This window comes from Mauremys mutica, chromosome 4 (genome assembly GCF_020497125.1).
Source record: "Mauremys mutica isolate MM-2020 ecotype Southern chromosome 4, ASM2049712v1, whole genome shotgun sequence".
In the NCBI taxonomy this organism is placed as follows: Eukaryota; Metazoa; Chordata; order Testudines; family Geoemydidae; genus Mauremys; species Mauremys mutica.
In genome coordinates, this window is record NC_059075.1 from 72,984,959 (window position 1) to 73,005,759 (window position 20,801).

A 20,801-nucleotide genomic window follows, 5' to 3' on the forward strand; every position below is an offset into this window, starting at 1 on the left:
GAGCTCACAGTCCATGCTTGTTATGCTGATCGTCAGGGTAAGGGGGAGAATTTTCTCCATGCTACACCGCACTGTTGGATCACTGGCCAAGTGCACATGGGTGGGGAGGGGTCCTCTTTAAAGAAAGGCCCAGGTAGGGAGGATCTGATCCAGCAGGGAAAACACCACCATCTGAGCGCCTGGCCAGGGTTTAGAACGGAAGTGGTGTCACTGAAGGGGCACCTTAGTGCCAGACATAAGGCTGATTAGCTCATTCCTGTCGCATCCATCATCCTTGCAGGTCTCAGAGAAGGAGAGAAACAGTCAGTAAAATGTTCATCTTTTTATTTTAATGGCAAGAAACGACAACATCCAAACTGTCAAAGATGAAAAGCGATGGGAACACAGGCTGCTGCCCAAGCACTCGGCCTGCCAGAGCTGCAGTCCCAACAGAGTTACAAATATACAGTCCTAATGAGTCTAGGAGACAGGAACCGGGCATTGCACAGAATCTCCACCCTCCAGTATTACAAAATACTCTCCTCCTTACATAAAAACAAGCCAGGCTTGGAATTGCACAGCAACTCAGCTCATGGGCGCGCGCACACACACACACACACACGGGGGAAGTGGTCAGCGTGTGTTTGAACTACCTGTACAAAGACTAAGAGTGCGTACAAAACGGGGAACGAGAGGATGGGCTCAGGGTGTAAATGCTTCCAGGCCAGGCTCAGTGTCCCAGCAGAGAGCGAGCAATTTGTGCCATTAAAGAGACATAGTGTCTGTCCTGCTGTTGGCTAATGAGCAGCCATAGCTGGATGATGAGGCCCTTTACCCTGACCCTCTGCATGTGTGAGAGAGATGGACATGGAGATCCATCCATCAGGCAGCATCCTCCATGGTGCCCAGCACATGACCAACAGCCTAAACTGGTTCAGAATCACCTTCCTCTTTAATGCACAACGGCAGGCCCATGATGGCCCACCTGACCCAAACAGCTTGCCCACAGTGCAAGCCAGGGCCTTCAGTTCCCAGGGGCTGCTGCGCTCCTGCATAGGAGAGCAGCACTCACTTTATGGATGCTGGGTACAAGCTTGGTAAACTGCCATTCCCCCTCCCGCAAGCATCTGGAGAGATGGGTCACTCTGGCCCCTTTGTGCCCCAGGGCACGGCTGGATGCAAGAAAGTCCTGTTCCCCTCCCCCGCCGCCTCCCCCCCCCCACCAGAACATGTGCTGGTTGTTTGCTGGTGTCCCATACATCTCCTGCAGATCCAAATCCTCCCTCTGCCTCAGAACTGGGGGCATCTGGCTTGCAACTCATCAATGATTGTGCCTGTGGTGGCCAGGCGTGTGTTGGTTTTCACCATATGGTTCTATCTTCACCTAGGGGGTGGGTGGGTGTCAGTCAAGACCATGCAGAGGATGGGCACACAGCACAGGAGGGGGAATCCCTGGCAGCAGCAGAGACCCAACACCCCTGTCATCATAGTACTGATACAGCAGGTTAATTAGGACAGATCACAGCAACCAGTTCTGTACCAGAGCAGCCCCCAAAGACATAAGCTCCACCCCAACAGGAATAATAGGGGGGAGGGGGGAGAAGTGGATCCAGGGCCTTCCTGGCCCCAATCCTGCTCTCCTTCCACCCATGCCAGGTACAATTAGCTACTGAAAACAAACTAAAAAGCAGGTTCCCGCCCTCTGTAAACAAAACAGAAGGGTGCTAAGGAACACCAGCCCCTCTCCCTGAGCTTCGAGCACAGGCTCCCACAGCCCCAGTGGTCAAAGACCTGCTGGGCAAGTGGAGCTCCCTGGTGCCTTGTTTCTCAGAGCCGCCTAGGAACCCAAGGCTGAGATGGACTCACCAGAAGGCAGTCACCTCCTGGCTGCTTCAGGGTACAACATGACCCACTGAGCCTTCATCTTTCACTACTTGTGCTCCACACCAGATTCACCCCTGAACTACTCAAGTTCTGGTCCGGACAGGCCTGGTAACAGCCTGCCCTCCTTCAGCCAGCTCCCAGCTCCCGTGCTCTGGCAGGGTCAGACACTGGCGCAGTGTGAAGGGTCACACCCCAAACAGCCCTGGACTATTTAAGGCTGCTGCACCCACCCCAGCACAAAGCCAAGTGCAGGCCAGCTGGCTACCTGCTTGATAAGTCTCCCAGGTCCCAGGATGAGAGCTCCCCCCGAGGCAGAGGAGGGAGCCTCATTGTTCTGGAATGTTTGGGGCAGACTGCACTGCCTCTGCCTGGGATCGGGGCCATTGCAGGGAGGTAGCTCCCCCTCCCCTTCTTTATTTGTGTATCTGTTGAAATGAAGGCAAATGAAGTGACAGCAATGGGGCAGGCGCGCGGTGCTGGGTGAGCACGGAGCTCCAAGCAGCTCAGGGCAGACAGGAGGGGCCACACACAGAGAACTGGGGGCCCCGGCCCAGACAGTGGGTGGAATTATGCAGGGCCCCGCAGGGAGCAAGGTGGAGGAGTAGGGAGAGCTCGGCAAAGGGGGACAGGCTGCATCTTGTGAACCATGCTGATAGGGGCCTGGCGTGCGAGCCCTACTGCTTGGGCAAAGCCCTGGGAATAGACTGTAGGGACTACTCCTGCCCTGGCCATGGGGCCAGAGGGCTAGACAGGGTCTCATCTATCCCTTACCTCTAGGAGCTGTAGCTCTTAGGCCCTGGGGTGCTCGTACCAGATGCTGGATCTGGCTCCCTGGGACTCTCGGTACGGGAGTATCTGGTCTATGGCACACTCCAAACACAAGAGGCCTCCCCAATGCTGAAAGGGTTCAGGGCAAGTGTTTCCAATGCGGGTGCTGGCGCGGCAGGAACCCTGTACTAAGGTTAGATACAAGCTCCCTCCTCAGCCTGGCAGCCTCCCTGCTGCGTAAGCAGCACATTTTTTTATCCACACTTCAAGCATGCTGGTGTTCAGCAAATTAGAAACACATGTGAAGGAAGGGGAGGCAGCGGATGAAGTTGGGGAGAGGAATCAGGAAAGAGTGGGGGGAGTGCCAGGAGGAGGAAGCATGGGAGACCCGGGCACATGGCTGAAATTTTGTTGTGGCACCTGGGTCCAGTTTCAAGAAGCAGACAGCTTGCTTGGAACTCAGGGCAGATTTATGGGCATGGCTCCACTGGACATGCCAGGGGTCCCCTCCAGCTGTCGGGGGCAGAGAGACTCAGGGCAAAGGGAGGAAGTAGGAGTAGGAGGTGGTATGTCAACTGGATAGCAGTCAACTTGTCCCAGGCCCCAAAACATCCCCAATTATTCTGCAGTCTGGACAGCAGAGCTAGTGCCACTGCAGGAGCCGGGCTGCTCTCTGGTGACCCCCTGTGGCTGACCCAGGGAGTGGTGTGGGCAGGTTCTGGGGGTAGGCTCCTGAGGGTGGGTAGGGGTGGTACTAGTGGCGATGAGTCCAGTGGAAAGGCAGCACATGGAGCCATGACTGGGGCAGGCAGGTGGAGGCTGAACAACAAGAGCCCACAAGGGCTACTGAGTCTGTTGAGAGGGCACCAGTCATCACTAACTCCCACTTACAGGGGCAGCACAGAGGCTCCATCTCTCCCCAGCTGTGGAGCTGGCTCCTGTAGGGTGCGCGGGTGGGAGAGCTGCCGGAGCAGATCCATCCAGTGCAGGGTGTATGGAATGTGGTGGGAGATGGCGGGGGAGAGCGAGCCAGGCTCTGAGTCCCAAATGTCCACCATACAAATGAATACAGCTTCAGCCAGGCCTGGGTCAGAGCTGCTGCCACCTCTTCCCCCTCCTCTGGGACTAAGTAGAGATCCGGGAAGGGCTGGGCCGGACCTGCAGCATGGCAGTCGCCCTCCTGTCCTGCCCGCACTGGCAGGACCGCGGGGTAAGGCACACTGAGCACTACACAGCTGTCTCCTGATCCTCCCGCTGGATCATCTGGTAGTGCTGTCGATTTTCGAGGTAGGCAGCCAGGTCAGGGTCGTTGGCCTTCTCGGCTCTGTGCTTGGGGGTGTCTCCCTGTGCAGAGGAAAAGGAAGCAAAGCGGAGGTGAAACGTCCAAACTCAGCCCACAGGAGATCCCGCCCCACAGCCAGTAACTGTGCAAGTGTCAGAGGGGCTCCTCCGTCCCCAATCCGCAGAGGCTGAGTCTGTTACAGCCCCTGTCACAGAGCATTGAACCTAGAGCTCCAGCTAGAGCAGCTGGTGCTTTTAGCTCTGGAGGCCCCCAGCTCAATCCCCAGTGTGGTAGCCAAGATGGCAACCACACTTGCACCCCTTTCTCTCTGCCATTTTACGTCCTGCTGGGCTGACCATGGGCATCAGAGAGCTGCTCTTACCATATGGGGAGAACTCTGCCTACAGCTTCTGCTTGGCCTGGTGTCTCTAGTGAAGAGCTGCGACACCACTAGTATTATGCTGCTCTCCTTCCAGCAGACACCTGGGTCCCTCCCTGCCTTAACAACTCCATGCCTGGGGTAGCCCTCCCATGCCTTCCCCTTTCATGGCTGTGTTTGTAGCCTAGTAAACTGGTTTTCAAACTGTGAGGCACGTCGGGGGGGAGGGGGAGGCAGCGCACAGTTAAGTTACTGAGGGGGTGCGAGGACCTGACTGGTTACAAATTTTTTCTTGTTTCTTCAAAATATTGTTGACAAAATAAGGATTCCTCACACTAGCTGCCAGGCTGAAAGATGGAGGAGGAGGGGCCTCTCCCTGCACAGGAGGTTGGGTGGGGGAGGGAGAGGGGCCCTTATAGGCGTGGGCATAAGGACAGGGGTGCAGCCCACCTGTCTGTGTCCTGCTGGGGTCGCTCACCTGGAGTGGGTCACAGGCAGGCGATGCTCATGGGCTGGGGAGCAAGGGGGCGCCCTGGCTAGGTTGGGCTCCCAGCCCCCAGGCATCCATGGAAATAGTTTCTAAGAAAAAGGGGCAGTGCTCCTGGGACATGAATCTCTGAAGGGGGGCCCAGCAAAAGAGTTTGGAAACTTCTGGCCTAGCAGAAGTACTGCTTTCCCCAAAAGCCACAGGCTGGGAGGAGGGTTTCTAGGAGTGCAGAGCCCAGGGTCAAACTGCTGCTGTCCATATTTGGTCCCCTACAGGGCACATGGCCGAGATGTGCGGTGCGCTATGTCTGGTGGGAACAGGTTTGCCATAAAGGGAAGGGAAGCATGACTGGAAGATATAGGTGCATGCTGGAAAGGATACTTAGATTTTGCTAAGAGACTGGAAGGTGCTGGCTAGGTAAGTCCGTGTCAAGCCCATTTGCACCTCCTGCTGGCTAGAACAGAGACTGTCCTGTCACGTGTATTCCCCTCCCCACGCACTGCATATAAAGATGACCAAGACTGGTCTCTCTGACCGTCCAGTCCCTGTAACCTGTGCTCTCTCAGCTCTGTGGAAGGCAGGCTAGACAGAGTGAGGGGGAGAGAGCTGAGGGAGGTGTGGGGATGGGGGGGAGGAGTGAGGTGTATGTCTGGGGAGAGCTTTGAAACACCATCCCTCCCCCTGCCCCTCCCCCCAGTAACTGCTCATGCTCCTCAAGGAGGCTCACATTTCACCAGCTTATTGCAGCCATCTGGACTGTGTCCACTAATGAACTCCCGCACTCCATAAAAAGCAAATCTGTTAACAGCTTTCAGCTCCGTCTCCTCTCTCCTCCCTTCCCCCTCCCGCTGGTTAACTGCCCCAGCTCCTCCGCGCTGAACAAACCCTCTGCTGAGCAGGGCCAAGGAAACCTGGCACTCTGCCGCTTCCATTGAAAACCCCCTCCCCAAGGAGAGTGCAACTTATCCACACTGGCCCTCAGAGCTCAGCAGGGTGAAGGCAGCCAGAACAAGGGGGAAGGGATCCCAAGCCTCTGGGACAATCCACATCTATATTTCATTTGGGCAAACAATGCTCAGACACGCAAGGGTCTCACAAACATGGATGCAGCTGCAGACGCAAGCCCACACACACACACACACAGAGGAACACAGAGGCACAAAGGCAGATAGATGCAAGGCTCACACAAGTCCACTTGCAGTCAGTCAGACTCTCTCCCTCCCCCCCAGCAGGGCTGGAGCCAGTGTGCTGTGCTTCACTGCCCAGTGCTCCTCCAGGAGTCTCCTCAGTATGCAGAATCTAAACGCTCATTTAGCAAAAGGAAATATTGTTTCTCCTCTGACTGCACAAGCCCTGATGCAGCGCTGCCTGCCCGAGTCTGCAGAAACGCAGTCTGAAACAAGAGCTGCAAGGGGCCCTCGGCACAGTCCAACTGATTCATGTAACATGATGAAGCCTAGCCCCATTCTACCCTTGCTTTGCCTGAGGTGTATGGGACCCAACTGTATTGTATGCACATTACCAAACTATTACACTCTGTAAGGATCAGGATTCACATACAGCGTCCAGAATGGGGTTTGTTCTTGTCCAAACTACAGGCAAGTTCTAAGAGGTCAGTGCTGGGGAGGATGCAGGACTTCCTAGACAGTCACAAGGCCAGGTGTGCATTTATACAAACAAATACACCCTAGCTGGGCCCCCTCTCCTACACAGCTGGGCAGTCAGTCCTTAAAATCCCTTCAGCACTGGTGGGGGGAGGAGACTCGCCCCCAAGAACTCAGGGTGACAGACGGACATCCAGGCCGTTCTCACTTCAACAGAGAGGATTCCATGCCCAGAGACCTTGTGGTGGGACCTCAGCACAGCTGCCCTGGCAAACTCTTTCCAGCCCCCACCCAGTCCTCAGCCTCCTACGTTGGTCCTTTTCTCCTTTGTTTCTATGGCCACTCAATGTGCCCCCAAGCAAAGCCATTCCTGATCTGGGCACATCTCAAGGCCCAAGTCATTCGCTGGAGTTAGGAAGGCAGGGCAGCTGCCGGGGAGTGTTTGTAGAGCATCTCCCTGGCTGCTGGCAAAGGGCTTGATCGCGGTCTAAAGCGTTCAAAAGCTTTTATAGCCTCATTAGGCTTGGCTGCCCAGGTGAGCTCCTCTCCTGTATCCCAGCCCTGGGCAGCTCTGGCACCAAGACATGACTGCACCTCTTGGCCATCTACCAGCTCCCAGAGCTGGCCCGGCACTGAGATGCTATTATGTTCATCCCAACACACAGAGCCTTGAAACAGAGACACGTCTGCTTCCCCACTGCTGTACGCCAGTCCCTGGGAACCTCTTGTATCAAAACATAACCTTGCCCTCTTCGCTACAACTCCTCTGGCAGAGACATGACTGCATCCCAGCCCGTGTGTCTTGTTCTTCACGAGCCACCGGCACCAAGACACAGCAGAATTTATTCTGCACATAAGTGACACTGCCTGACTCACTTGCTAACACACTCTGCGGGGCTGGCTATTCTAAAGCATGCCCTGCCTTTGCATCTCTCAGAGCTCCCTCCCCTCCCCATCCCCTCACTCGGGAGAGCTGACAGCGCTGCTGGGAGGGGAACTCTCTGGCAAGACTGTCCTTGCAATGACCTCAGATGGTGGGAAGGGGGGAAAAGAAACATTCCACCCACTCATTTAGAAAAACCACAGGGGAAGCAGAGAAGAGCTAGGAGGAGACACTCTCTTTGTGCAGCTGTAAGGTTCTGCTCCTTAGTGAGTGGGCAGGGCTAGGTGAGATTTTGTGCTCCATGCTGAACTACTGGAGAAGCCTGAGACTCCAGACTGTATCCAGGGACCCCCTTCACATAGGGAATGTGTGGCACATTTGGCTGGGCTCTAAGCTAGTGCTCTCACATTCCCTCCACCGCTCCTCTGCCAAGCCAGCTGGCTCACACCTTCTGTATCTCTGTTCCAGCCATTCACCAGTGCCCCATGTACATCCTTGTTCCCAACACTCCCATCTCCCATTCCCAGCCCGTCTGACCTTACCTGCAGGTCTGTTTTCATGAGTGAAGCCCCAGCCTCCACAATGTAGTGGCAGATAGTGCGCTGGCGCAGAGCGGCCGCCTGATGCAAGCTTGTCTCACCACTGGGGAGAAGTGACAAGAGGAAGGAGTGAGATCCCCAAGCAAAGTGAGAGGGCAAGTGACATACACAGGGGCTGCAGTGAGGGACCCCTGCAAGGGAGGCCTGGGATGGGAAGCGAATTCAGTCTGGTCACACTTCTTCACTAGTGAACCCCACCCCTGCATCAGAGAGCACCTGGGTGAGAGGAGAATTCAGTCCTTGGGATTGTTCAGTCCAAGCCTGGTATGGAAGTGGTGGCTGGAGGTTGCAGTGAAGGCAGCTGGGTATAGAAAACAGGGTTTGGGCAATGAATAATACAAACCACAAGCAACTTACTTCTCTTCTTCTGTCGCATCAAGGATCTCTGCAGGGGCTGGGGAAAGAAAGACAATGTGGGGTAATGAGACCAGCCTGCTTGACAGAGACCACCTTCTTGCTCCCCAGCAATGCACAACACAGCCTCTTCTCACACATCTGCGATCTCCTGAATACCACTACAGAGACCTCATCTGATAACGGAGGGAGACTCAAGCAGCTAGGGTTGTAGCTGCCTGGGAACAATGGCGGGATCTGACCGGTAGGGTTGGGGAGGAGTTGCCCCTGGACCCAAATACAGAGAAATGTAAAAGAAAAACCAGCCCTCATTCTGGTGAGATCCACCAGAACCCAAGCTGTGAGCTGCCTCCAGTGGCAAAAGCAGGTATCTAGCAAAGAGACAGGAGAACCAGGTATCAATACTCAAAACACACCAAAATACACCAAGCCATGTTGCAGCCTCAGTTGCCTCTGGCTTTGGTGAGATCACACCGGTATCACACAGATCTGAGGCCTTGTGTTTGCCAGCGGGAATACATACAACAGAAAGGAGGGACAGGACACTTCCCAACCCTTGCAGGGAGGAGAGAGGTTTTCACTAACACAGCAAGGCAGAGAGAAGGGCATCTGAACACTAGCATCATCCCCGTCAAGCAGAGACTCATAGGGAGGGTCAGTGAAATCGGCCTCCATCTTTCTGTGCCAGCTCCAGGGGTCACGGCACCCCCATCCCAGAGCTGTACCAACAGCTGGATCCGGGCTCCCAGCTTACCATTCTCAATGACGTACTTGACAATCTCCTTGCTCCCCGATTTGACAGCATGGTGTAGCACGGTCTGACCTGAGGAGTCTCGCATCATCAGGTCCCCTCCCACCTGGTGCAGCTCTCGGAACTACAGGAACACAAGTCAGCTATGGATTAGCTTCTCCTACTCAGACCTCCTCTAACCTCTGAGCACCAGAGCAAGAGCTGTGCCTGTGGGAAGGCCCTCCCCACTCTCACCCTGCAGGGCGGGCCTTCGCCAGCAGAACCTGGAGCAAGATTACCTGGGTAGGGAACTGAACCGCTCCCCAAGCTCAGCCAGCAAGGCTACAGCTGCCTTAATCTAATGCTGCATGTGCCAGCCCTCCCAGAACAGGATTCCTTGTTGTGAGCCTGTCTGGACCCCATCCGACACTGTTCGGAGGAAGCTCACACTGTTAAGGACTCTCCCTCACTGCTGTGAGGAAGGAGTCACAGCTGGGGCTGGCAGGGCAATGAAAGACCCTGGCTAGCAGGCACCAACAGGGTGCTGGAGAAGGGATGCTCATGCCACACTGGGGTCCTAGCTAGCTGCTGTGGGGAAAGGCACAGTGCACCTCCAAGCTCTGTGGCTGGGTTCATGGCACATGGCAGCTCTTACCTTCTGGAAATCATTACTTTTGGCAGCAGCTATCAAGGCGTTATCTGCAAAGAGGAGACACTGGTCAGGATGACAGAAGCCAAGCAGGAGATGGGGGGAGAGAGGGCTGCTTGTGCGGGGGAACTCTCTCTGTATGCGCATGCATGCGCACTGGGAGAGGTTGAGCTGCCGCGTATCCTGCAGTGGGGCAGGTGGAAACACCAAGGAGGTGCAGGTGGGAGGCAGCCTCTTTTTCCCAGGCTTCCTTCTGTTTCAGTCTCCCCTGGGAGTAAGAGGCAGTTTCAATAGCAGAGTGACACTGCGCTCGCCCCAGGCCAGTTCACATCGTGCACTTCTGGAGCTGTCTTGGGACACTGCTCACAGCCTGTTAGCGCCTGTGCAATGGGAGCTGCTGGAGGCATGTTCCTCCAGCACCACAGTCCGTGCCGGTGACCACCTCCTAATGTGGGAGAAGGGCCAAAATCTCCCCTCCCTCCCCAGCTGCTGGGCACAGCTGGCTGCTTCCTGCTGACAGTCCCTGAACATCAGGGCGCTGCTGGCAGGGCATCCCTGGGCCTGGAATTCCCGTGAGTCCAATCCCCTCGCGCAGGGCTTGGGAGGAAAGAGGTTCGGGGGAGTCCGGAAATCAGCGGCCACTGGCCAGGCTGGTTTTGCCTGGAACATGGCGTGCACCAGAGGGTTAGTGGGGGGCTCAGCTTTATAATGCTGGGTGCCCCCAGGGGTGGGGGAGAGGTAAGGAGAAAATGGGGGCAGCCCACAGGCTGGGCTGTGAGGGGAGAAACACCCATGGGAGGGGGGAGGAGTTAGACCACATTCCCGGGGGCAAGGCCAGGCCACAGCTTTGGCGAGGTCCGGAAGGAATGTTTTCAAGACCATGGGAAAAGTAACTCCTGAGGTGGAGGGGGAGAGCAGGGCAAAGGGCAAACGCGGGGGTCCCTGGGGAGCCAGCCAGCTGGGATGCCTCTCACCAGTGACTCACTCACACTTCCAGGAATCGGCTCTGTTCAAGCTCCAGGAAACTCGTTCCATTTGCTCAGCTGAGGGAGGCCCCTGACCTTGTGCTCCCCACTCCCAGAGCCCCTGCCGGTGCCTGGCAGAGACAAACCCCACCCGCAGCAATACAGCTCAAGGCATGGGCTTTGCAGGTGGGAGATTAACCTCACCACCCTGTCATTTCCTGCCGTCCCCAACTGGGAGCTCCACACTTCACAAGCAGGCTGGGAAAAGGCTCCCTGCACTGCTCCACTGTGCGAGCAAATTGCTATCAGGTCTCTCCAGGCAGTCACTCCTGCCACTCCCCTCAGGGCATCTCCCCGGAGAACCTGAGCCCCGATACCCCTGAATGGCAGTGCATTGTGCAGTCACTGCAGCCCCAGGTGTGACCACTCCCTCGCCACCCCATAGGCTGTGCAGTGCTTGCAGAGCCTGTGCTTGGCTCTGGATCCCTGACAGAGTGGTGCCATGCGACAGCAGCAGGGGCGGGGCTCTCCAGACATTCCCATCACCCCCGTTTTCTCAGACGACGATAGTGTTCAGTTTGTGGGGAAACACAGAATCAGGGCAGAGACTCGGGAGCATCTGCTAGTGTAACCCTAAGTGTGACAGGAACAGGGACGCCTGAGATGTGCCAGAGGCCTGCAGCGCAAGTTGAAGGACTCACCTTCACGGCAGGGGCAGCCCCCTGCTTCTGAGCTGGAAGAGAAGAGAGGGAGAGATTCAGAACTGATGCTGTCAAATGCCATTGTATGCAAGTCTTCTGCAGCAAATTCCCTCCCCTGCAATCTTCTCTGTGATCCCCACAGACAGAGCCCATCAGCATCCCTTGCTGGGAGAGGCCAGGACTGGACTAGTTGGGAACTCCTTGTGGGAATTTTCTGTAATATTTTTTGAGTCCTCTTTGTGCCTCAGTTTCCCCTATGGGCTGCGCTGTTACTTAAGGGGTAGAAAAGGGCTGTTTGCTCAGATGTAGATATGGGTGTCACCTAAATGTCTGGGGCTTAGTCCCCATATCAATGGAACCTCTGAAAAGAGGACGGAAAATCCAGTTGTCTGGACATTGAGACCTAGCAACCAACGACCTAGAGAGATGTACACTTCCCCGCCTCTCACTGGGGGTGGGGACGGCGCACAGCTGAGCAGCATTTCCCAGGTCTGGAATGAAGGAGGACTCTAGGTGGGGGGATAAGTATTGGCTGCTGGAGGCAGCCAGGGAGACTCTCACCTGGAGCTTGACGGGCGGGGGGGAGAGAGAGAGAGCGAGCGCACGCTTGAACAATGGGGTTCACTACAGCTTGGCTGGGCTCCGGCTAACCAGAATGGACTAGGCTTTAACCTTCCTTCCTCTTTGCTCACTTAAGGACAGCCAATGCTTTGTTCCAGATAACTTCTAACCCCCCCTGTTTTGTCAATGCTGTATGTCACTGCACATGCTTGGCAAGGCGCATTAATCCCTAAAGAGCATACAAATCTTCTGTCTCAGTTGGACTTGCTGAACGGCGCTCGCAGTGTGAAGCAGGAGCGCTGCAGGCCCGAGGTCTAGTCTAAGGAGGCGGTGACGCCGCATGGCTTCCTCTGAAGGAAGTAAGAGACGCCTTTGGGGTCTGGCACACTGAAGGGGTGTCCCCCCCCGACACTGTTCCAAAGCTGGGGCTGTAGCACCAATCCTATGGATCTGTGACACTTCCCCATTGCCGGAGCCCCACCTGATGGCTAGTCAAGCTGGGGCTGTGTGAGTGGCAGAAGTTTCCTGTGTACCAGCCTGCCACACAGTGCACTGTCACTGGAGAGACACTGCTGCTGAGAGGCCAGCTGCATCGATGCCAGCTCGGATAGGACAGGAGAAAGGAATCACAGAAATGTGGGGCTGGGTGGGACATTGAGAGATCATCTAGTCCAGCCCCCTCCGCTGTGGCAGGGCCAAACAAACCTAGACACGTGTTTGTCCAACCTGGTCTTAAAAAACTTCCAATGACAGAGATTTCACAACCTCCCTTGGAAGCTTAGTCTAGAGCCTAACTATCCTTATAGCTAGAAAGTTTTTCTTAATATCTAACCTGAATCTCTCTTTCAGCAGATTAAGCCAGTTACTATTTGTCCTACCTTCAGTGGACATGGAGAACAATTGATCACAGGCCTCTTTACAACAGCCCTTAACATATTTGTAGACTATCATTAGGTCCCCCCTTCAGTCTTCTTTTCTCAAGACTGAACATACCCAGTTTTTTTAAACCTTTCCTCATAGCTCAGGTTTTCTAAACCTTTGATCATTGTAGTTGCTCTCCTCTGGACTCGCTCCAATTTGTCCACATTTTTGCTAAAGTGTGGTGCCCAGAATGGGACATAGCACCCCAGCTGCGGCCTCACCAGTGCTGAGTAGCACAGGACAATCACCTCCCCTGTCTTACATACGACACTCCTGTTAATACACCCCAGAAAGACATTAGCCGTTTTTACAACTGCATCACATTGTTACTCGTATTCAATTTGTGATCCACTAGAACACCCCGATCCTCTTCAGCAGTACTCCCACCTAGCCAGTTATTCCCTATTTTGCAGTTGTACAGCTAACTTTTTTCTCTCCCTAGTGAAGTACTTTGCACTTGTCTTTATTGAATTTCATTTTATTGATTTCAGACCAATTCTCTAATTGTTCAAGGCTGTTTTGAATTCTCATCCTGCCCTCCAAAGTGCTTCCAGCCCCTCCCAGCTTTCTGTCTTCTGCACATTTTATAAGAATACTTTCCACTTTGTTATCCAAGTCACTAATGAAAATATTGAATAGTGCCAGGCCCAAGACTGACCCCTGTGAGACCCCACTAGATACACTGTCCCAGTTTGACAGTGAACCATTCAGAACTACTCAGAGTACAGTTTTTCAACCAGTTGTATATCCACCTTATAGTAATTTCATGCAGACCACACTTCCCTAGTTTCCTTATGAGTATGTCATATGGGACTGTCTCAAAAATCAAGCTGTATCATGGCAATTGCTTCCCCTTAATCAGTAGGCCCATAACCCTCTTAGGCCCATAACCCTGTTAAAGAAGGAAATTAGGTTCATTTGGCAAGATTTGTTCTTGACAAATCCATACGGGTTATTCCTTATAACCCTATTATCTACCAGGTGCTCACAAACTGAAAGACTGAGGGAATAAACCTTGCCTTAGCAGTGACACCCATCCCTTCCCAGACTTGGTTTCTTTCCCCATCCTGGCCCATCTCCACCTCTAATTTCTTCCCTTCCCAGCTCAGTCAGTGGCACCTACCCCATCCCAGCTCTGTGTCTCGAGCCCCCAGAGAACCATCTCCCTTTGCCATGGGGGCTAACAATGGGGAACGAGTTCTGGAGTCTCAGTCAGCCCTGGGCTGATGCGGCTAAGCTACAGCCATGGGTGCAATCCCCCGATGCAGCCCCACTGCCCCAGAGTCACGCTTTCCTAGGGTGGAATACGCATGGAGGAGGAAGGGGAAGATTGTCGGTCTCCACAGAGACCGGCCCTGCTGTCTTTTGGAGACTAGCTGCAGACACAATTCTCACTCGTGTCACACAGAGCTGGTGTTTCACTTCAGAACTCAGGATTCAGAGCTGCTAGGCCTCTCAGGCTGGTCCTTCTTCCACTCCTCTCTCATACCCTTCTCCCCACCCCACAAGGCCATTCTCACCTGCAGACCAGAGTGGTCAGTCTCACCTGAGGGCTGGTGAGGAGGGTGGAGAGGATGAGGAAGAAGGGAAAGCAAAATGGTGCCCTGTGGGTGTGGAGGACGAGTCAACGAGGTCAGGCATGGCGGGCGAGGTGCCCACGGTCTGGGTGATCACCAGCTCCGGGTCCAGCACAAAGAGGTCGTCCTGGGAGATCTCCGTCACGTAGTTGAGGTGCTCCTGGAAGGCAGAAATCAGCCCTTCAGAGAGGGGATCCACACACCCCAGGCCAGTCACCCTGGGGAACCCCCCCCCCACTAGTGACCAGAGCAACAGTCAGTGGGGTGATGGCCCATGGCAGCTCAAAGGAGCTGGCATGAGAATGGAGTTGGGACTGGTGCCACAGCCTCGCACATATCACTGCCAGGGTGTCTGCAGAGATTCCACTGGAACATCGCCTCTCCAAATCCCCTCCCAAATCTCTCATTATGACTATGTAATCCCTTTCCACCCTCAGCGGTTACCCCGGGATGATGTTTGCAGACTGTCAGCACACGCTAAGTGCTCCTTAGCAACCTGGATGGATTCAACTCTCTTAATCTCATCCTACAAGCCCTTATTCATTCCCGTTGCCCTCCTCTAACGCCTTCCAATCTCCCTCTGTCAGCAAGGGGCCCAGAGCTGAATGCCACAGGCCAGGTGTGGGTGCATTAGAACTGCAAAGGAAGGGATCCTCTCCCTGCATCTTGACGTGAGGCTTCTTGGCTTAGGAGACCCAGAGCTGACTCCAGGTGGGATCTCTCCAGAGCTGTAGATAGAGGGACTGGCCCCTCCCTACGCTGGGACTGAGGACTTTGCACCCCCACTCCCCAGAGCATCCCTGGTGTTTTGCAGCCATCTCATTGTAAAATCTTTTGTTTCCTCCTCTCCTTGCAGAGTCTCTCTCAGCCATTCCTGCTCCCGGCGTTCTCCTCCCATTGAGGATCAAGGTTTCGGGTTATTTTTCTCCCAGCTGCAGGATCTACATTTCCCCAGGCTGAGTCTCACTTAGTTGTTTCCTGCCCATGAGTCTAACGACTCTGGGTTCCTCTGGATTTTCTCTATCCTCTCTAGGGTTTACAACTCCTCCCATTTCAGTGTGACCCACTGGTTGCATCATGATCCTCTTTCTAGATCATGAACGGATATATTTAATAACACTTGAGTTTACACCTGAGATCAAGCCCTGCAGGTCCTCATGGACACCTTCCTCAACTCAATACACTGCTATTTATCACCATCCTTTCGTTCAGGTCCTTCAGGCACTTTCCAACCCACATCTCAGCGTTCCTAGCCAAACCAACTTGCATTCATTTTTCAAATAAGACTGTGAGACGCTGATCCTAAGTCTGAGCTATGTCCCAGCCCCTTTACATCATTCCAACAGCATAATGCTCCTGCTGCCCAGCCAGATCTCCCTACTGAGAATAACCCAGTATAAGGTGGATTTCCCAGTGAGTAGGGCCAGCAGCATGACCCTCTGCTGTCCCCACGAGTAGGGGTATATCTAAGTGAGGGACGGGGTGTGTTTGGTTATGCTCTAAGCTCTAGCTATTCTGGGATGCCAGGTATCTAGGGTGCAAGTTAGAGCAATCCCTGGGATCACTCTGGTTTACGATCGAGGCTGAATTAGCTTCCAGCAGCCTCATAGTCCAAGTGGTGCAGAGGTGGCTAAAGTCCCCTTTGCCCTCATGTCCTGGGCTGTGCGGAACCCAGAATGGGGGCCACAGTCTGAGATACGTTACTGGCATCCAGTTATATCCAGTGATTGCACTGCCTCCATCCTCTAACTTTGCGATATTATCAACCAGGGCAATGAGATCGGCATGGCAAGGCTTCTCACTAATCCTCACCACTGCCCACTGCTCCCGGGGGGCATTATCCTCCAGACCTTTTGTCAGTTATTCCTCTCAATATTTCCTCCATTAATTCACTAGGACAGAGGTTGAAGGAGATGGTGAGCCACCTGAAGCATCCAATACCAGATGATCCCAGGGGTGCCTGACTGCAGAGGGCAGAGCACCTCTATTTCCCGGGGTCTACAACCTTCCCAGGAAATTGTATCCCCTTGTCCATAATGTAATCACAGGACTTGGGCAGCATGGGGACAAAGCATACAAGCAGTGGCCCTTGTGCATGCATGTGTCTGCATGTCTGAACACACATGTGCTGCTGGTCAAGCGTAGCTGCGTCGGTCCCCACAGTCCCAAGGCTGCACTCACCTGTGCGCGGTCTATCCTGTAAAACCGATCAGCTGTAGTTGCTGAGAGAGAGAGAGAGAGAGAGAGAGAGAGAGAAAACTGTGATTCCTGCCCCCAGAACCTGGCAGGAGACCAGGGGGCAATGGGACTGTCTATAACCACTGCATTCCACCCCTGGGCAACAGGAAACTGTTCAGCCACCTTACAATCCCTTGAGTGAGTGCACCCACGCAACAGCAGGGAAAACAGTTAACTCTTGACCACAGATGGCCCATCGACTTCCACAATGTGCCCTAAAGACACAGCCGTTCTCTTCATAGACTACAGATCGCAGCACACAACATCCAGCCCGACTGAGCAACCAGCCCTTGTCCCAGGCCCTGATCACCATTAGGAGCAGGAGAAGCAGCAAGGTAAGGCGGGACACACCTGGCTACCTTCAGGCTGCTGGCCTGGAATTCCAGCTTTCTGGGGATTTTCCAGGCCACCTGACCTGCCTCCTGGGTCTCCGGATTTTTGGTGCTGACTCTGTGACACAGACATTGTACAGAACAGAGCCTTGCCTGAGCGGGCTGTGGAGACGACAGCCCATTGCTTACATCAGAGGAGAGATTATCCCTCATGGCCTAACATCCCTCATGGCCACTTTTATTGTGACAGAACAACTGCGGGGACATGGAGCAGCCCAGATGGAGAGCTCAGGCCTTTCTGTTCTCCACTTCCGGGGACTTGGTGCCACTACACCAGGGGTTCTCAAACTGGGGGTCGGGACCCCTCAGGGGGATGCGAGGTTATTAAATGGAGGGTCTCCAGCTGTCAGCCTCCAACCCAAAGCCCGCTTTGCCTCCAGCATTTATAATGGTGTTAAATATATAAAAAGTTGTTCTTAATTTATAAGGGAGGGTCACACTCAGAGGCTTGCTATGTGAAAGGGGTCACCAGTACAGAAGTTTGAGAGCCACAGCACTACGTGTTTACATTATTGACTAGGGCTCATCGCAAACCAGCACCAAGGCTCCAGGCCTTCTGTATTATCCCTGGCCTTGGCAGACCACACTTCCCTAATGGGGCATGGGCTGGACATTGGTCCCTGTCCCCCAGGATGGCAGCAGTTTAAAACCAGCACCCAACATCCACTCTCCCAGTGGGGGCTAAGAATTGCACCCAAGCGGGTACCCAAGAATTGCACCCAAGCGGGTCGATAGTCTGTCCCTCTGTCCTGGGATGCTTGTTGCTGTCCCTGCTGAGCACCAGCTCAAGGGACAGAAAAGCCTCACATTGATATACTGGGGCAAGAGGAGCAGAGTGGACTGGGGGTGTGTTTTGGAAGCACTTTGTAACTCTGGGATGCAGCCGGTAACTATGAAAATCACAATCAAAATTCTAGCGAGGTGAAGGGGCTGAGGAGGGAATGGGGGCTCCTGAGCCTTGTTTCAATGTGGCGAAGAGGGCCAGGACAGATCAGGGTTACTGGGCTCAAGTGGTTTATGGGCATTTTCTCCATGGGCTCTGTGCCCCCCACAGGGCTGAGGACTGCTGCCCAGACTGGGGTTGCTATGGCTGGGCCCTAAAGGGACTGGGGAATTCTCTCTAGGAACAGAACAAGAATAAGGGGGAGGGGTGTCCATGACACAAGCCAGAGCAGATTAGAGGAGTGAAAGAGCCCCGTTTATCCTGTCCCTGCAAGAGATTTACAGCCACGGAGCTGCTAACGAAGGTCTGTAATTCAGCCACTTTAATGAGCCTGTGTCACCCCTGAATGCAGCTCCAACCTCTTTCCTGGCACATTTTCCTCAGCGCTGAATTTGCTGCTGGGAAACCAGCAAAAGGAGGAAATAATCCACAGCAGCAATATCTGGGAGCAGGGATCATGTGAGAGGTGCATGCAGTGGGGTGTCTGCCCCACCCCCGCCGGGTGGGACCCCACACTCCCAGGAGACAAGGGATAGCACCCCTCTCACTGGAATGAACCTAACTTGGCTTGGCTCTCCACCACCGGCCAAATTCAGGGGGTAATGTCTGCACCCCTGCTGGGACTGCTCCTGGCACACACACCCCTCCTGGATGACGTGGTAGTGATGGGGCCAAGGTGTGCTCCTGAAATCAGAGATTTGGTGGGGAGCCTGGAGGGAGACAGAGCCAGAGGGAAATGAACATAAGGCAAACAGGGAGAGGAGCAGAAACTCCAGAAACTTGATAGGAAATAGCAACCTTTCCTCACAGCGTCTGGGACAAGGCTCTGGCCTTTTCATTCCCCTGGTCCCTCCAGCGTCTCCCGGGTGGGGTCAAATGCTGGTCTCCCCCTTGAACTCCAGCTTGTCTGTCTGCGGTCAGGCTCCTCAGGTGGTGCGGCTGGTGCCCAGTGAGTGCCTGGTGCAGGCCTGCTGGCTCTGAAGATCAGTGCAGTGCCCTGCTTGGTGCCCCTGCATGAGCTTCTCCCTGTGTGTTTGGGAACTTGCTCCAGCACCATTACGAGGGCACAAAAGCCCCTATTGTCCCAGGCTGTGGGGGATTCCCAGGGAATCGCTCAAACCAAAAACAGACACACCAAAAATATGCTTGTAAAAGTGAACGTGCAGCCTGGAGCTTCAGGAACAAAGTGTCAACCTCGGGCGGGGGCGGAAAGGGGAGAAGGGGCTGAGAAAGGACCTGGAACAAAGCCGTGTTTGTAAACAAGTCCCCACTGCTTTGCCTCAGCACTCGGGGGCTCCTGCAAACACAGCAGGTTGGGTCACAGGCTCAGCACATCAGGCACTCTCCTCCTCCTCCTCCAGGCACCAATGTACAGCCTGTAATTGAAGGAGATGTACAAACGCATCTCCCCCTGCAGCAGCTATGCTGCTCTGTAGAGCATCTCCTGCTGGAGAAGCTGTCACTGCAGCAGCTCCCCCCTGACCAAGGCTCCAACACTATTCACTGCAGTGCCTCCTGCTGGGAGAATCTGGGACCAGCTCTCAGTTTTCACCTTCCCTCTCCCCGGTCCACTTCCCCTCTGGCCCACACTGACTTGTCATTATCGCACTGGACTTATTTTTCAGGCACAGGGCTCCTAATTCACTTCTCCCCCAACCTCCCACGCTCGGAACACTTAGTACAGGGCTAGGAGTACTCACTTGCTCTATTAAAGACCACAGTACTATTTGTAGTTAGGAAACTCTCCTTGGAAGTCATTGGGCTGGAGTGCCACTGGTAGTCCTCTCCCACATACAGAGGGAGAATAATGGGCCCTTCGGACTGGGGTAGCACCCCGAGTACTGGGGAGGAGAAGGCTGTTTGCACGAAGAGGCCAGTCTGTGTCAGCCAGGCACAGAACGTAGCCAGTGGCTGCACCCAAAGCCCACTCCCGACAGGCACAGAAGATTCTGCAGTGCCTCCCTGAGGATGCGTTCCCAGCCCGAGGGAGCCCCCTGTCCGTCAGACACAGGCACAGCACCTCAGCCCAATCCTGGAGAGCCTGCTCCATGCACAGGCCAGAAGGAAGGACTGGAGGCCAGGTGTGCTGTTAGCAAACACTCCACACCTGGCAGTCTTTGCTGGATTCACATGACCAGCGGCACTGGGCACAGCTGCTGCTCTGGGGGCAGGGGAGGCATATTCCCTCAGCTCAGAGCTGCCGCACTCAGGCACCTAAGCAAACTGAGAAAAAGGTAATGGGGCAACTGCTTGACTGCTGGGGAGCCACATGCAGATAGCACCAGGCCGATGGAAATGATGCCATGGGGTGAGCCAGTCAGTATGTCCCAAGGAACAAGCATTCCCAGAGGGCATTATTGGTCTGGGACTTTTGCTACATCCCTAGAGCGGATCAGAGCTTGACCCCACCTCCCAGGGCAGACCAGTGCTACTGTACTGTATGGAGAGGATACTCACAGTCTAAGAAACACCACTTGGGAGACAGCTTCTGGGATGAAAGTGTCTTTAATTTGGCTCCATCTCCTTCCTGCACAGAGAGAAGAGAGTGACGTTTCCCAGCTCCTCGTTGTTCCCCCCAACCTTTCCTGGGTTCGTTCCTGCACTGGGCGTTCAGACAGGCTCAGATTTATGGCCCTTTGACAGAAGCAGTTTGCATCCAGGCGTGGCACAGAGACAGTGAGGCACAGGGGGGCATGGCACAGGCGGTGGAAAACACAGGCATGGCATGGGGTGCAGCTGGAGACAAATATGCCAAACTCACTGGGGAGGTGTTCAAACAAGCCCACAAGATTGGCACCATGTACATGACAGAGACCCCCGGGAGGGGAGGGAGGCGGGTGATACACACCTGAAGGAGCAGGCACTGTAAAGAAGAAGGGCATGGAAGAAAATCCTGCGAAGAGGG

General features: G+C 54.5%; 1 protein-coding gene across 15 annotated transcripts in view; it reads right to left on the reverse strand.

Moving 5' to 3' along the window:
* Window positions 1-302: 302 nt before the first annotated feature.
* DGKZ (diacylglycerol kinase zeta) overlaps window positions 303-20,801 on the reverse strand; it is a 108,177-nt gene continuing 87,678 nt past the window's right edge. For 12 of the 15 annotated variants that reach the window (XM_045015604.1, XM_045015603.1, XM_045015606.1 and 9 more), the window contains 10 exons: window positions 20,745-20,789; window positions 20,354-20,423; window positions 16,505-16,545; window positions 14,293-14,483; window positions 11,265-11,296; window positions 9,605-9,648; window positions 8,974-9,094; window positions 8,223-8,259; window positions 7,809-7,908; window positions 303-3,975 (listed from right to left, as the gene is read on the reverse strand). In XM_045015604.1, the coding sequence (XP_044871539.1) occupies window positions 3,859-3,975; window positions 7,809-7,908; window positions 8,223-8,259; window positions 8,974-9,094; window positions 9,605-9,648; window positions 11,265-11,296; window positions 14,293-14,483; window positions 16,505-16,545; window positions 20,354-20,423; window positions 20,745-20,789 (798 nt within the window). In that variant the 3' untranslated portion in view covers window positions 303-3,858. The remainder of the gene's footprint in view (window positions 3,976-7,808; window positions 7,909-8,222; window positions 8,260-8,973; window positions 9,095-9,604; window positions 9,649-11,264; window positions 11,297-14,292; window positions 14,484-16,504; window positions 16,546-20,353; window positions 20,424-20,744; window positions 20,790-20,801) is intronic. The other 3 variants (XM_045015609.1, XM_045015602.1, XM_045015601.1) reach the window with 1 other exon arrangement.